This window comes from Oryzias latipes, chromosome 9 (assembly GCF_002234675.1).
Source record: "Oryzias latipes chromosome 9, ASM223467v1".
Classification (NCBI taxonomy): Eukaryota; Metazoa; Chordata; class Actinopteri; order Beloniformes; family Adrianichthyidae; genus Oryzias; species Oryzias latipes.
In genome coordinates this window covers 17421854-17438523 of record NC_019867.2, presented here as the reverse complement: position 1 = coordinate 17438523, position 16670 = coordinate 17421854, and the positions used below count along the sequence as shown (strand labels likewise).

Here is a 16670-nt window from a genome sequence, read left to right as displayed (position 1 = left end):
CACAAAAAGGATTGTTTATGCCTGTGTCAGTATTATGTTCCATTAGAAAAGATTACTTTCAAAAGAAATAAGAAATTTTAAAAAGGTAACTTTAACACTGCAAACACGATTAAATAGAGGATCTGGTTCTGCTTTTATTTGCTTATTTTTAGGTTCCTCCCTTTATTTTTTTTTATTTTTTTTTACAAGAAATGTTAAATACAAATTAAGATAATTAAGAAAGAAATGTCTGTAAACTGAAATGCCTTCAGTAATGAAATATACTACTATATTATATTAACCAAGTCTAGTTGACTGCTTTTCTACTTACTACTTTGATGGAATCAACCTGGATGGATGGCAATTTACTAGAGGTTCATTTTAACAACAATATCACAATTTGTGGTTGGTGATGCAATTCACTGACCTAAAATCTTTCCAGGACATCTTTTGCCAAAACTTCAACCAGTGTGACTCAGAGATAAATGTCTGGTTACTGAGCAGTGCAGGTGACATTTTCCAGATTCCTTGTATTTCTTGTGAGATGATCAAGGCTCCGACAGCCCCGCAACCCCAAAAGGGAACAAACAGATTAGAAGATGAATGAATGAATAATCAAGTGTAAATTAAATATGTGTACAAACAAACAAGTAAACAAGAATTAAGGGCAAATCCATTCACATTTGAGTTTTATAAAGTCCAGCCAAATATTGTTTTTCCACATCAAAAAACGACAAACGGAACATTATTAGAACATTCTACCACACTTCATGGTTACATGTCTGCCAAATTCAGTGTTTCCACACATTGGACTGGAATGATGATGCGATCATTTTCTGCTGCCATCACATGTGTGTTGTCCACTGTGATGCACTTGGTTGTTTTTATGTTATAGTAAAATAAACCTACCGTGTTTCAATCCAAATGGCATTTTCCAAGATCGATTTAGTTTATTTTGAAACGATTTTATTTGTAGATTTGATTCGATTAACAACTTGCCTCGGACAGATCGATCCGGTTGGATTGTAGGAATATAACTCGATTAATCAATTAATTGGTACACCCCTACAATCTACACAAAAAAATGTTGTCTTCAGAGCATGCCCTCCAAACTGGCCTTAATTCTGCATTCAAGTTGTTCTCGTTTTTAGCACAGACTGTGGTCAAGACCCTCTGCAGCATTAGTGTGTGTTGCTCAAGTGTGTGCAGCTTCACAGGTTGCTTTCTGACTATAGGTCTGACATAGCAAACCCAACCTCGTAGGAAGACGCTGTGGTCTGCCATAATGAACGTCAGTGCAATGGCAGTGTCTAGCGGACGCCAGATCATCGACAGTGTAAATAACAAAGAACTTTGAGGCAAAAAGCAATGAGAAGGAAAGAGTGAGCGGAAACTGCACAAATGAGATTACGCTGCAGGCCACAATGTGGTCTGAAACAGCTGAAACAAATGAGGCATGTTCAAATGCACAGCAGAAGTGAGACAGAGAGCGCTGTGAAATGCAGGGGGCATTTATTTTTACCCAGCATATCTGTGGGAACACAACTGACTATAAGTAAATGTGTGGAAATAATCCTTTTGTTATAAATGTTCAATGGTGACATGAAAAAAATCGATACAATCCATCAGATTCTAAAAGTTATGGTCATATATTGCATAACCTTTTCACTAATCAATTGGTCAAAGTAATGCTTGATAATATTTATGCAGAAGAGAGGTCCCTTGTGGAATGACAATTTTCTCTGTTTGGCTGCCTGTGGTGGACCGAGCAGTGTAAGGCAAGAACAGCAAACAAGTTTATCAAAAATATTTACATTTATTTTTAAAAAGTGTAAATGGGCAAAAAGGGGCCCTTTAAAAGAGGTCAAAGTAACAAAATTAAACACAAGATTTAAATTTAACAGTTGACAACTGAACAGACAAACTTATTTACCCGCGGCCGTGGTGCAGCGGTAGGGCGGTTGACCCATGATCGTAATATTGCAAGTTCAATTCCCGCCTTGCATGCCCATGTGTCAAAGTGTCCTTGGCCAACACACTGAACCCCACTTTGCCTCTGGTGGGAGGTTGGCAGCAGCGGAGCTGCCATCAGTGTTTGAATGTGTGTGTGAATGTGACTGTAAAGCACTTTGGGCCTTTGTAAGAAGGTAGAAAGCGCTATATAAGTAGACGCCATTTACCATTTACCCTTGTGCTATCCTAGGCACTTTAACATTGGGAGTTGGGTCATCTAGACCCAGACGGTGCACTGAACCTTTTTTCTTCAATGATTTGTGATCTTCACTGGTGTCCATGGATTACATGAAATCTTTCCACCTTTGCCATGGTAGGGAGAACACGTCAATGTAAGGGTGGGGTCATCTAAGATATAGCACAAGGGTTAAACTGACCTACCTAATTGTGAACACAAGGGAACACATATAGTGGCTGATCAAACCAACTAGACACACAAGGGGGAACTTAAAAAGACTAAGACAAAATACAACAAACAAACTAAACTAAAGTCCATCCAATGGTAAATTAACATACACAAATGAATGAAAATAAAGAACATCAAAATTGAAACTAAAGTAAAGAAACAGAGAAAGAGTTTCTTTACTGGGCGATGGTTCAGTCCAATTAGCTTCCTGCTGAATATAAGGCCTCTGCTGACTGGCATGAATTGTTGTGTCAGGCCTGACTTGATTGTTTCAGCAGCAGCAGCAGCAGCAGCAGCAGCAGCAGCAGCAGCAGCAGCAGCAGCAGCAGCAGCAGCAGCAGCAGCAGCAGCAGCAGCAGCAGCAGCAGCAGCAATGGTTCCCTCAGCACTGGTAACTCAAAACAAAACATCAAATTAATGAAGCAAATTATCATAAAGTAAACTGAAACATGTTAATAAATTTTATGTTCAAACATGTGTTTGGGTTATGTTTGAAAAAAGAAAACTAAAAGTATATGCACAAAAAATAAAGTGAACAGATATGGTGATGTGGTGCAGGAGATTACTGCCCTGATGGGGTGGCAGCGTAGGCAGCCATCACACTGCCAAATAGTGTGATGAAGGATTTGGTAGTTTTTATCTAAACTTTATCTGCCTGACTGCACTGTTCCAACTCTGAAGTTAGACCGCAGAGGGATGTTTAGCAGCTCATCATAGCTGTTTGTTGTACATTTGGTTCAAACATGGGCAAACTTCAGTCTCGGGGACCGCATTCCTGCATGTTTTCCAACATACCCTGCTCCGGCATGTTCTATTTGGCTGAACACACCTGAACCAGGTAATCGGTCTTGGATAGGGGCTTGGATACGTCGAAATCATACAAACGCACCGGCCCTCAAACCCCTGAAGTTTCGGGTGTTCCCCCCCCTTCACGGTGACACGCTCCAGCAACCCAATAACCCAGAAAGGGATAAAGCGGGTTAAGAAAATGGATGAATGAATTAGTCTATCAAAAATACAGAAATGTTGAGACTCTTACATTTCATCAGGGTTTCTAAATTCTTTGGGTTATAGTTAAAAAAAATTTATGCCTATTATTATTTTTATTGTATGTATTTATTTTGCTATCATTCCAACTTGTCTGATATTCAAATTTTATAAACAGTCTTTATGAATATTGAGAAACAAGGGATCAGCTGAGTGCAATCTGGGCCATTCTTTAAAATGTAAAGATCTGCTACACTGTAGATAATGCACGGGCCTATAAAATGTTCTAGTCTGCATAATTGCAATGAACGTGTTCTGCTTACACAATTACGAAAACACAATTTAAACAAAAAGTCAAGATGAGTTGGTTTAATTGCCAGTTTTTACTATTTCAGGCTTCTTTTTTTTCCATCACGTTGAATAATCCCGGTAACTGCGGTTGCGGATGTGGCAAAAGAAAAACCTTAAGAACTATTCCTAACTTTTTTCTCTCTCTTTTTGTTTATTTATTAATAATTTATTTGCTTTAAGAGTTTTCCGAAGCATTTGGCCAATGACAGACGATGAGAATGCCTGGCATACTAAACTCAGGGTGAACAAACCCACGAACAATTCAATCTCGCGAGAGCACCACATTTGGCGCGAATACATAAAGAGTTGTCTTTGTACACAGACGCTGGGGTTGCAGTTGCGTTTTAAAATAGTACTTTTTATTGAATCGATAGAATCTTTGAGTGGCTTCAAATGAGCCAATTAGAATACGAAGTAGCAAAACATATGAGGTAATTTAGTCCCTTTAAAAGAACAAAACGATGTCGGAAGCCGCGTTTGATGACAGCGAGATCAACCAAGAAGATGACAGCCAGGAGGACGTTATGACTCCAGCAGAGCTGATCGCCAAACTGGAAGAGGTGAGATCGAACTATTAGGACCTTAAACCTTTTCTTGCGTCTCAAAGCAATGATTGCAACCATCCTGTGTTAGCCCCAGCTTCACTGCTGCGCTCTTCTGGTTGAGTCACAGGCTTGGCTGAATGAGAAGTTCTCCCCCGAGCTGCAGGAGAACAAATCCGAAGTGGTGGAATGTGTGATGGAGCAGCTCACTCATATGGTAACCACGAACAGTCTGCTACTTTTGATGCTCATCACCATCAGTTTTGATTGACAGATTCACTTGAAGCCACAACTTACTGGTTAGTTAACAGCATTCTCGAAACTCAGGAGTTGTTGAAATGAGGTTTATGTGGATTGTTACTAATAATGTAAATGCTATTAAGGTTTCTTAGATGACTGCAAATCAGTTTCTAAATCAGGTCATAGAGTACGTAATTAACAAAATAATTGCCTTCCTTGTTAAAGGGTCACTTTGTATCCCATCGATTTGATCGATTGTAAAACCGTTTTAATCACAATCATGTGCTTTTTTTTTATCCAAAATTCGAAAACCTTTTAGAACATAGTTTCTGCAGAGCAGCAGTAGTTCATTAGAAAATCCCCTCTGAGTTGTGGTGCAGAGCAACCCCGCCCCCCTTCCCCTCTCCATTCCTGATAGCTCAGGTGCTTGTGACCTGCCCAGCGTTATTTTTTTACGTAACGTACTTTTGTCATTTATCGTTTGCTCCTGATTCAAAATGATTGATGATGACTAAAGTAATTTTTATTTGAACTTTCTTTATAGATGTCCTTCATGATGAGAAAAATGCCACTAATTGTATCATTGGTGCATTTCTTTTATAGTAAATGTGTACTTTTCCCATCGTTGTGAGTAAAGTGCTACTCAACTTCTCTGCCAACAGGAGTCCAACTTGCAGCGAGTGAAGAAAGGCGACACCAAGGCCAGCATACATCGCATGGAAGTGGACCGGATCCGCTTTGTCCTCACCAGCTACCTGCGCTCCCGGCTGCAGAAAGTCAGTCAGGTGGAAGTTGTACAGTAAAGCTCCAATCTTGCTCTATAAATATAAAGACAAAGCTTCCTTTCTGTGTGCTGTCTGTTTAGATTGAAAAGTTTTTCCCTCATGTCCTGGAGAGGGAAAAGTCTCGAGCTGATGGGGAGCCATCCCTGCTTTCCCCCGAGGAGTTTGCATTTGCCAAAGAGTGCGTTTGAGTTCAACAGACATTTTTATACCGTTTTGAACAAAACAATTTGCATGGATGAAAACGTTCAGATATTTTTTTCAGGTATTATGACAACACAGAAGCGTACCTGAAAGCGGTAGCGCTGAAGCGGATGCCACCTAACCTACAGAGCATTGACATGCTCAAAGCAGGTATCTTGCCTTTGTTTTTTTCATTGTTTAGTATTGCGATCACTTTTGTGACAAATGAAATGTTCTCTTGTGCAACTGCAGTTCCGGAGCCCTGCTTAGACTCGTTTGTGTTTCTGCGAGTCAAAGAGAAACAAGAAAATATCTTGATTGAGCCTGAAACAGATGATCAAAGGTACCAAACAACTTTTAATTTACAAGATAATGAGATGATTTCTACCATCCCACCAGCAGGTGGCGAAGTTCTTTTCCGAATGCAAACCAAGTGGTAACTTTCTGTGACTCACTTGCCAGAGAGTATGTTGTGGATCTGGAAGAGGGCTCGCAGCACTTGATGCGGTATCGCACCATCGCGCCGCTCATCTCAAATGGGGCCGTGAAGCTGATCTGAAGACTCAAGTAAGATGGTCTCAGTCTTGACTCGTCTTTCTCGATGGCTTCCAACTCTCACACTGACAGCTGCTGGTCTTACATAAGCTGCTGTTGGACAGTGATGTTTATTCTAAGCTCAAATCATCTGTTTATGTTTACACTACCTGGCAAAAAAATCAGTGTTTAAAGTGTTATAAACTCTGTATTTTACATATTTACAGAGAAACTCGCAATGTCATTGAACTAACAGTGATTTTTGTGTTGCAGAATTGTCCTCCAGTGAGAGTTTCCACTCCTGGGAAGTTTTTTTTTGTTTTTTTCCCGTTTATATTGTTCTTTTGAACTGTTGTAAATACAGGTGGAAAACGTTTTCTTTCTAAATTTAATAAATGACAGACATGTGACCCAAATACTGATGTTTTCAACATATTTATGTTGATTTGCTGTATTGTATATTTTTCTATTTTTTTTTCCAACTGTGGAATAATATTATAATTTGTTTTATTAGCAATTTGTCATCCCTGCAAAGAAAAATAACTCATTAGATGGCTTTTTAATGCAGCACTATTCATTGGTTTATTGTATATATTTGTATATGTAAATGTTTTTCCTAAAAGCTTTTGTTTGACATTATTGTGCATTTTCATTATAAAAAAATAAATCAAAGTTTAATAGCTTGTGTGCATCTTACTCCATCTTCCACATACTGTATGTATAATAAGCATGAGGCTGCAGGTTAAACTCTTTATAGCTTAAGAGAATCTTTATCTTGTGCATGGCACCGTTACTGGACAGTGATGAAAAGGAGATCGGTCAAGATGGCGACCGATGCAGAAGCAACGCTCTTTGGTTAAGTGAAGAAACTATCCTCTATCCCTTACTACCAAACTTTAACTAACAGAAGTACACGCTACAGAAATCTAAAGGAACCAAGATCAATCTCCAAGCCTTTGAAAGAAACCACCTCTCTTCTAAATCTATCTATTACCGCTGTTGGGGGTCTGGACAACGGCTAAGCTAAATCGGCTACATCGAAAACGGCTAAGCTAAGCTAAGCCGGCTACACTGCAGCCTGTGAAACCCGTTCCAGCTCATCATGAAGCCAAGCGACCTAAACACAAAACGAAAAGGAAGAGAACCTACCGTCCGTGAAGAAGGTATGGAGTTCGGAGTTCCTCTTGATATTGAGAAAACAGCTAGCTCTCCAACTGCTGTCTCGGCTCCAGCTGCTGCTAGCTCTGATCATGACTACACTAGCTCCGGTCTGCCGCCTGACTCTACTCCAGATACGCCAGTTAAACCTAAGGAAAAAAAGCAAAAAGCTGAAATGTCTTTGTCAGAATTACAGAACAACATTCTGGACGCAATTAACACGCGGGCTGATAATCTAGAAGGCCTCATCAACAAAAATACTTTAAGTATTGAGGGCCTGAAGAAATCCCTGGACTTTGCTTTTGCAGAAGTTGAAACTCTGAAAGTGGAGATGAAAGAAGTCAAAACTGCAAATGAAAAATACGACCAGAAAATATCAGAACTGCAGCATAAACTTAATGAAGCTGAAAGATATGGTCGAAGATGGAACCTCAGACTACACGGTGTGCCGGAGGGAAACCCTGAAGACATCAAAGCCAAAGTCACCAACATCTGCTGTGCTGTGATTCCCAGTTCTCAGGAAAAAATTACAGGGGATATCGACATGGCTTATCGTCTCGGAAAGAAGACAGGAGCAACCAACAGACCGAGGACGACATTCATCCGCTTCACATCCATATCGACCAGAGATCTTCTGTGGAGAGCAGCTAAAAGGAGCGAGTACCTCAGAAACAACAAACTGAGATTTGCTGAAGACCTGACTTCTGAGGACAAAGCGCTGAGAAATAAGCTGTGGCCCATTATTGAGGCTGCAAAGAAAGAAGGAAAAAAGGCTCATTTTGCAGGTATTCGTGTCATCATAGAAGGCAAAGAAGTACGACCAGAAAACTTTCACCAATCCCAAATGGACACATCTTCTGCAGAGGCCTCTTCCACCTAGGATGCTCTGCAAGCACCAGGACAGACTTGTCACGCTTTTTCACTGAGGCAAGCTTGAAAAGGTCTGGTTTGATTTGGGCTTTTGCTTTTCAAATGTTGAACTTTTACAGGTGATTTTGCACACTTTCCCAAATATGTGAGCTGGTAAAAAGAGGATAGCAATAATTCAAAATAATTAAAAACATATAAAAAATAAATAGATTAAAAAAAAAAAAAAAAAAGACAAAAAATATTTTCCCTTTTTTTACAAATGGCCTATTTTTTAAATGCTTTTTTTGTTTTCTGTATCCTTCTTCCCTTATTTTTAATGGCCAATTTTTGACAAATATTTTTTGCCGAACAAAGAGATTGTTATTAACCCATATAGCTCTGCTGTTAATAATGGGATAGAGATAGTTATTTGTTCAGTACTTGAGTTTTTCTCTACTCTTATAGTACTTTTTCTATAGTTTTTTCTTTTCTTTTTTACACTGTCGTTCTCTGTTCTTTCTCTTAATGCCAGGGGGTTGAGACAGAATGTCAAACGAAAAGCCTTATTTCTTTTTGCAAAGCAACAGAAAACCGATTTCTCCTTTTTTCAAGAAACACATTCAACTAAAGATGATGTACAGTTCTGGAAGGCGCAGTGGGGTAACGATATCTGGTTATCACATGGCTCAGAAAGAGCAGCAGGTGCTGCTGTTTTGAAAAACTCCTTCAATGGAGCCGTATTGCATTCTGATGGGGATCCTAAAGGTCATTTCTTCGTTCTGGTCCTTAATACTAATGATTCTCTTGTATTACTTGTAAACATATATGGGTACAACGCAAAATGTGAAAATGACTTATTGTTGGAGAAATTAGAATCTCGTCTTCTACACTGGTTATCCAAATATCCAAATGCCTTGATTGTGATGGGAGGGGACTTTAATGTTGCTCTGGATGGTCTGTTAGACAGATGGCCTCCTAGAACTAGTAATTCTATGGCCTCCAGTTTAATACGATTCATGCAGAAATTTCAGTTAGTAGATATATGGAGACAAAAGAATTCTAATGTAAATTCTTTTACCTGGAGCAATAAATCCCAGACCAGCTTTTCTCGCATAGATTTTTGGCTGGTTTCAAGCTGCCTTGATGAAAATTGTATAAATGTGAAAATTCTCACCACTCCTTTAACTGATCACAAAGCTATTTCAATACAGATATTTTTAAATCCAAACACTTGTTACAGAAATTCATACTGGAAATTAAATAACTCTATCTTGCAACATGATAAGGTGTCCAAAACCGTTTGCTTACTAATTAAACGTTTCTGGCAGAAAGCTTCCTTAGAAAAACAGTTTAGCAGAAATTGGGAACTTCTAAAATTTGAATTATCTAAATATTTTAGAACATATGGAAGCTCATTTGCTAAAGCTAAAAGATTTGAAGAGGAGAGCTTAATTTCAGAAATAACATCTTTAACACAAAAATCTCCTGTTGACTTAAATGAAAATGAGCGAAAACACTTAATTAATCTGCAAAATAAACTGGATGACATGTACCGAAGAAAAGCTGAGGGAGCCTTTATAAGAAGCAGGAGGAGATGGATGGAGGAAGGAGAGCAGAATACTGCATATTTCTTTCGCCTTGAAAGACAAAATGCTAAAAATAATTCAATACAAAAATTAAATATTGATGGGAATGTTACAGATAATCCTAAAAAAATAGCCAATTACTGCTCTGACTTCTACACTAAACTTTATGAATCTAAATATTGTGAAGAAACTTCTAATCTCTTCTTACAATCTCTCACAGACACCAAGGTAATTGAGTCTGATTTGAAGGAATTCTGTGATAAACCACTATTGCTACATGAAGTTATATCAGCTATTGAACACCTCAAATTAAATAAATCTCCAGGCACAGACGGCTTAACCTCTGAATTCTATAAAACATTCTCCGAACAACTTTCTCCTTTCCTCCACCATTTATTCCTGGAGAGCTTGAACAACAACTTCCTTCCTCCTACTTTAACCCAGGGCCTTATAACATTAATACCCAAACCTAAAAAGGATTTACTCCTCATTGACAATTGGCGTCCAATCTGCCTGCTTAACAATGATTATAAAATACTTGCCTTAATCTTCGCTGAAAGGTTAAAAAAGGTTTTGGATCATATAATAGATGAGACTCAGTCTGGCTTCATGACAAATAGACACATATCAAATAATATCAGATTAGTACTTGATTTAATTGATTATTCAGATTATTGTCCCGACGAAAGCTTTATCCTTTTTCTCGATTTTTACAAAGCCTTTGACACAATTGAACACAACTTCATCCTCCATGCGATAGAAAAATTTGGTTTTGGTCCATTCTTTAGAGGAGCTGTTAAAACCATGTATGCAGGAGGAAATTGTTCTATCAAACTTCATGCTGGGACTTCTCCTCGATTTTTACTAAAAAGAGGAGTCAGGCAGGGATGCCCTATTTCCCCTTATTTATTCCTCCTCTGCACCCAGCTCCTCACTGACTCTATAAAACTCAGCTCACTAAAAGGTATTTCAATAGCAGACCACACAGTCACTATCAGCCAACTAGCTGATGATACCACCCTCTTTCTAAAAGATCATTCTCAGGTACCGTTAGCCATTAATCTGATTAATAATTTTTCCGTTGCATCTGGACTCTGTTTAAACATAAAAAAATGTGAATTGTTTGCTCTTAAACACTGCGACGTCCTCTCTATCTGTAATATTCCAGTGAAAGAGTCCATTACCTACCTAGGAATTACTTTCTCTAAAGATAAAAAAGCCAGATGCCAATTAAATTTTGACCCAATTATTAATAAAACACAGACAAAGCTGAACCAGTGGCTCCAGAGAGATTTATCATTGAGAGGCAGAGTTTTGCTAACTAAAGCTGAGGGAATCTCTCGCCTAACGTACGCAGCTTTATCCCTCAATGTTGACAAAAAAGTCCTGAAAACCATTGACAAAATTCTATTTAACTTTATTTGGAGGAACAAAAATCATTACATTAAAAAAACTGTTGTAATGAACACTTATGATAAGGGTGGTCTTAACTTTCTAGACTTTTGCACATTAAATAATACATTTAAAATTAATTGGCTAAGATATTTTATGAAGAATCCAACTTCAATCTGGAATTTCATACCAAATTACATTTTCTCCAAATTAGGAGGCATAAACTTTCTTTTATTCTGTAACTATAATGTACAAAAGATCCCAATTAAGCTTTCTTCCTTCCATAAACAAATGTTACTTTCCTGGTCACTCATCTACAAACACAATTTTTCTCCTCACAGATACTACATATGGAACAATAAAGACATTACTTATAGACATAAATCTTTATTTTATCCATCATGGTTTAATCAAAACATCCTTTTGGTTCATCAGCTGTTTAATTCAAACGGAGCTTTAATGTCACATGAAGAATTCTGCTTCAAATACTCCATCAAAATACCAAAAACCGAATTTAACTTTGTTTTGAAAGCAATTCCTAAATGTATTATTACATTATTCAAAAGTTCATCATTGCAAAGTCCAACTTTATTGCCAATTGATCCGACTAAAATAGAAATAGGCCAAATTTGTTTTTCTTCTTCACGTAACACAAATCGCCGTATACGCTCACTCTTCCAGAAGGATGTTGTCTCCATTCCTTACGTAGTTTCTTTTTGGAATAATTTAGTTTATCATTTAGAATGGAAAAAGATTTGGAATTTACCAGCAAAATACTTTTTAACCAATAAAGTGAAAGAAATCTCATTCAAACTAATCCATAAATTCTATCCAACCAAACTATATCTACAAAGGTTCAAGGAAGATATTGATGTTACTTGCTCTTTTTGTCAAGAATACCCTGAAGATACTGTACATTTATTTTGGTCATGTCCCTTTTCCACCACTCTCTGGTCTAAAGTTTGTCATTTCATTTCTGCCCACATTGACCCTGACTTCCGCCTGTACTTAGAAAATATTATGTTTGGCATCACCCACTGTCCATCTCATAAAAAAGAACAGTTGTACCTCATTAACCTTTTGTTGTTTTTATGCAAATGGCACATTCATAAATCAAAAGTAACGAATCATACCCCTCATTTCTCAGTCTTTATTAATGAGTTCAAACAATACATTAAGACAATAAGAAACTCTGATAATAAGAACGCCATCAAAACATTAGATCTGTGTATTAGTTTCAATCTTTATGCATAAAATGTATAAACCCCCTGGCTTGTTTCTTCGTTGTTCAATGTTGAACATTATTTTGTATTGATTTTTTACATTCAATAAAGTTTGAAAAAAAAAAAAAAAAAAAAAAAAAAAAAAAAGGACAGTGATGAAAGTCTTCCGGGAATTCCCGGAAATCCGGGTTTTTGAGCAAACCGAACGTACTTTCCGGGAAATAAAGACCTGATCTCTAGGGACAAATCGCTTTCCGGATTAGAAAATGGTCTGAAATCAGCTAATTTTAGCTTTATTTTCTATATTTCTCCGCAGATCGCTTCCTCTATGGTCGTGGCCATCTCTCGTCTTCCCGGCCTAATTGATCAATGACGGGACGTTTTAGTTGCTTTCGAATGCGTCGACGGGTCTGATTGGCTCTGTCTGCACCACGTGGTCAGCGTGACTTGCTTCCCTAGAGACCAAAACTGGCGGTCCACGCTAAACTTTCACAAACACACCTGAAGAGTTTGCGATCAAATTTGTGTTAAAATAATGGCAGGCATCGTCATTATTGAGCGTGGTCACGACCTCAGTTGTGAGAAGACGATAAAAAACAAATTGAAGTGGTCTTGGCTGGAAAAAAAAAAAGATTTTTAAGGTAGTGTAGGTCAAATACTTTTTTGTGTAAAATAATCTCAAAACCACATTTTGAAATAATTTCAATTTTAGTTTTGAATTTCAGTTTTTATTTTGAATACATTTCTCTATCTAATTTATTTGTATTTCCTAATTACCATGATTTAGTTCAGTATAGTTGACATTAATTATAAGTATTTGATGGTTTGGACCCGCACTCCCTTAAATAATGTTTACAATGTTTAGCTTAGTTTGTATGTTTGTTTTGATATTTCCCAGATTACTTAGTATTGGTGTTAAAGAATTGATGTATTATGTTATAGAATTATAGTTTAAAGCAGATCCCATATTTTGATGTAATTATAGTTTGAGAAAACAGTGCAAGTGGATGTTGTACATCAGTCATTTCTAAAGCAGAAATAATGTATAAATAACTGAGGTATTTTCATAGAATATCATAGTTACTGGTGTTCTTTTTGCCATTTGGGGCTTTGATGTTACTATATTTTAGCAATTGTATGTTTTGCAGCTTTAAGGAAAAGCGTAGATTTTTAATTTGAATGACAAATCATGATGCTCCAATTAGTCTTAGTTTCTTGATAAAGAAGTGAATAACTAGCTGCCAGAATGCACCAGAATGCATCTAAGACCACGTATTTTTCCAAAATTTCGCTCTGTGCCCGCCATATCGCTCAAAGAAAAGTTCATCACTGCTGGATTGCTGCTCTTATGTAAGACTTTTAATGGGAGCAATCAGTGCTCATTGTTTCCTCTCACACCAGTGTGCAGTAATTGGAGCTAATAAACTGAGATGAAGCGTGTTTCATTAGCGCGTTGTCATCTTGGCCTACAGTGCTGAGTCTTCTCATTTAAATCCTCTTTCTGTTCTGGGCTGTTTCTCCCTCTATGGAGAATCAGCCCAGAACTAAGTATGCAGATGTTTTAATGTTATGATTTACTTCTTTTTTTTTTAAAGCCCAAAATGTAAAATTTTAGGGGGAAAAAAAACAAAAATTAACCTTTTCCTCTAAATCAGTGTTTTTCAACCTTTTTTGAGCCACGGCACACTTTAACCTTGACAAAAATCCCGCGGCACACCAGCATCCCAAAAAAAATAAAAAAGCAGAAATTCATGGTCTGTATTGATCGACAGCCCCCCCCCCCCCCCCCCCCCCCCCCGCCGCCACAATCTCACATGGATTTTTGTGATAATTGTGGTAGAAAAAGCAGGAAGTTGCTGCTGTTTTTTCTAAGAGATGAAATAAAAGTTAAATTAGAAAATTTAGAAACTGTTTGTTTGTTGTGGTTTCAAGACGTTTCACAAGGTCGACTCATTAGGCGCTGTCCCTTTAAGCCAATGCATCATGGGAGATGTAGTGTGAAAACGGCCGAAAAAGGGCAGAAGGACTCGCGTCTCTGAGCTTCATTGTTTTGTTCACTTGTTCCACGGTCTGACACCGGACTCTGTGGAAACCTACACCGCTAAAGACGAGCCGTAGCTGGTATTTTTGTTAGAACTGAGCGACTTTTCAGCAGAATTAAGAACAAGGAAGTGAAGACTTTAAGCACTTCTGATTGGTCAGACTGATGACATGTGATTAAGCCTTCAAAAATGATTGGCGGAGACAGTTAAAGGGGCGGGATTTTTCCGCAAACTGCTATAGCTGGAGGGTAATCGCGATACCGTCATTCTTATCAAAATGTCTTTAATAGAATTAAATAAACACAAAGAAAAAGTAATTTTAAGATATTTTATATTCCTAATTACTCAGTGTTTTCTCAATGCCTGTTTGGATGAACAAAGAGCTGATCTCCTGGAGATGGAAAATGTTGTTAGAGCAGTTAATGAGGGCAATTTCCCACGGCACACTTGACCATCTCCCACGGCACACTAGTGTGCCGCGGCACACTGGTTGAAAAACACTGCTCTAAATGTTCAAATAACATTTCAGCTGTGTGTGTGTGTTAATCATATGAACTTTTGAGGTCAGTAAATGGATGCGTGTTTTTTTTTTAGCTTTTAAGTGTTTGTGTGCAATTTGATACATGCGTCTGAGTCATGGATATCCTGGTGTTTGCTCTGCTGAGACTTGTTTTTAATGTGGTCTTTCGGTCACTCACGCTGCAGGCCTGCAGGACATCGATCCGCTTGGGGCTTCAGCCAAAGCGCTAAAGGCTTGGAGCTCAGCCTCTGTGCAGGCCGCCTCCACTGAGGTCTGAGAATAGACCACAAGATGACTGGGATGTTTTCCACAAAGCAGAGTGGAATTACGTGCACGCTCACACCATCACTTCACACTAGCTGTCACATCCGAGCTGATGACTCACTTTTATTTTCCAAAGTCTTCCTGAATTCTGCTCGCTTCTGCAATAAGATTGAGTGACAGAAATAATCTTAAACTGCTGTGAGTGAAAAATACAGAAATAAAAAAGCACAGAAGAGTTCAAAACAGCTACTGCTTAGCTGATTGGTCAGCGCAGTTTAGTGGGTGGGGCAAACACCATGACATCTCAGCTATATAAATATGAATGATCCTGTGAGCTGAGGTCAAGTGCTGCTTACAACAACTTTGAGGTAGGATTTGTTTAAACACTTAACAGTTTGGCTTGGTTTTCAGTGATTGTAACCAAATGTACAACAACAAGCTTCAAAGATGTTTTGTTTTTAGTGCTTTTGACCATTTTGTTCTTGTTTTCCAGAATGTGAGGATGTCCAGTCCAGAGGAACTGTCTGATGAGTTTGCAGCTTCTTTCCCTGTGTGGTAAATTTACCTCACAAAGTGCTTCATGCTGATGGTCTGAAGCAACAGACTGTTATATGTCTTGCAAACTTGCACCTGCTGGTCTTATTGGGGTCAATGGCTCATTCAAAAGGCCTTTTGGAGATCGCTGTCAGGCTGTGCTTGGACCAACGTAAACAGCTGTGTCCTCACGTGTGGGTCCCCATCCTGAAGCCCTTGCGGCCTTGCATCCGCTCTCCGGGTTCAGAGCACTATCCTGTCGGCCTTTTGAGTCAGGGGCATCTGGACTATCCTCTCTTATCTATCCTTGATGACATAGATGATGATGACATTTTCACCCCAATCAAGGAGAAACGTGTGGTTTTTGCTGACTCACAGGGCTTTTCCCTGACAGATGTACGACTTTTTACTGATGAAGAAGAGCAGTCTGACCTGGATCTGCTGCCCACGGTGCAGGATTTAGGAAGCATGACAGGGGAAGGATACAGCTGCACTGTCAGCACCTCCTGCCCAGGGACGCGCCTCAAACTGGGCTTTGCGCAGCCTTCTTTGGATTTTCAGGTCTTCCGCTCCAGACTGGCAGAGAGCATGGTGATCCTGGAGTGCTGCAGCATTAGCGAACAGACCCTCCGCGGTACAGTGCGGGTCAGGAACATTACCTTCCAGAAGGACGTGCGATTGCGCATCACCTTCGACTCTTGGTTGAGTTACCGTGATGTCCCCTGTATATACCTGCAGGAGCGCTTTGGAGGACCTCAGACAGACATCTTTGAGTTTTCCACAGATATTCCTAAGGTAATTGATGCCAAGCGGAGGATAGAATTCTGTTTGATCTACTTGCCAGCCGGTCACAGTGAGCCTTTTTGGGACAATAACAATGAAAAAAACTACAGCATTACTGTGTGTGTGAGCTCACACCTCTGCTCTGGGAAGAATCTGAGTGAAAGAGTAAACTAACCCGAGCCATAACAGTTCTTCTAAATAGATTTATGAATAAATACATTTTACATTGCTTTTACTTTATTTGCAGTTTAAAGTACTTTATTTAACATTTATTTTCATACTCATTTTGTGTAAATAAATGT

The 16670-nt window shown here is 38.6% G+C and overlaps 2 protein-coding genes across 2 annotated transcripts; both read left to right on the top strand.

Annotated features, from left to right (window-relative positions):
* Positions 1 to 3916: 3916 nt before the first annotated feature.
* gins4 (GINS complex subunit 4) lies at positions 3917 to 6700 on the top strand. The gene is made up of 8 exons (XM_004072494.4): positions 3917 to 4296; positions 4409 to 4495; positions 5181 to 5294; positions 5384 to 5481; positions 5566 to 5654; positions 5736 to 5826; positions 5946 to 6050; positions 6291 to 6700. The coding sequence occupies exons 1-7, from the start codon at positions 4198 to 4200 to the stop codon at positions 6040 to 6042; spliced, it is 675 nt and encodes a 224-aa protein (XP_004072542.1). The 5' UTR covers positions 3917 to 4197; the 3' UTR covers positions 6043 to 6050; positions 6291 to 6700.
* An 8269-nt stretch (positions 6701 to 14969) lies between these two features.
* LOC101155035 (protein phosphatase 1 regulatory subunit 3C-like) lies at positions 14970 to 16608 on the top strand. The gene is made up of 2 exons (XM_004072678.4): positions 14970 to 15419; positions 15545 to 16608. Exon 2 carries the CDS (start codon positions 15703 to 15705, stop codon positions 16540 to 16542), a length of 840 nt encoding a protein of 279 aa, XP_004072726.1. The 5' UTR covers positions 14970 to 15419; positions 15545 to 15702; the 3' UTR covers positions 16543 to 16608.
* The last annotated feature ends 62 nt before the right edge of the window (positions 16609 to 16670 follow it).

Excerpts from the sequence above, each read along its gene's own strand:
- gins4 (XM_004072494.4), top strand. The coding sequence starts at position 4,198 with ATGTCGGAAGCCGCGTTTGATGACAGCGAGATCAACCAAGAAGATGAC. Across the intron at positions 5,295-5,383 it reads TGCGCTCCCGGCTGCAGAAA|ATTGAAAAGTTTTTCCCTCA; the intron begins GTCAGTCAGGTG and ends CTGTCTGTTTAG. Across the intron at positions 5,482-5,565 it reads GAGTTTGCATTTGCCAAAGA|GTATTATGACAACACAGAAG; the intron begins GTGCGTTTGAGT and ends TATTTTTTTCAG.
- LOC101155035 (XM_004072678.4), top strand. The coding sequence starts at position 15,703 with ATGGCTCATTCAAAAGGCCTTTTGGAGATCGCTGTCAGGCTGTGCTTG.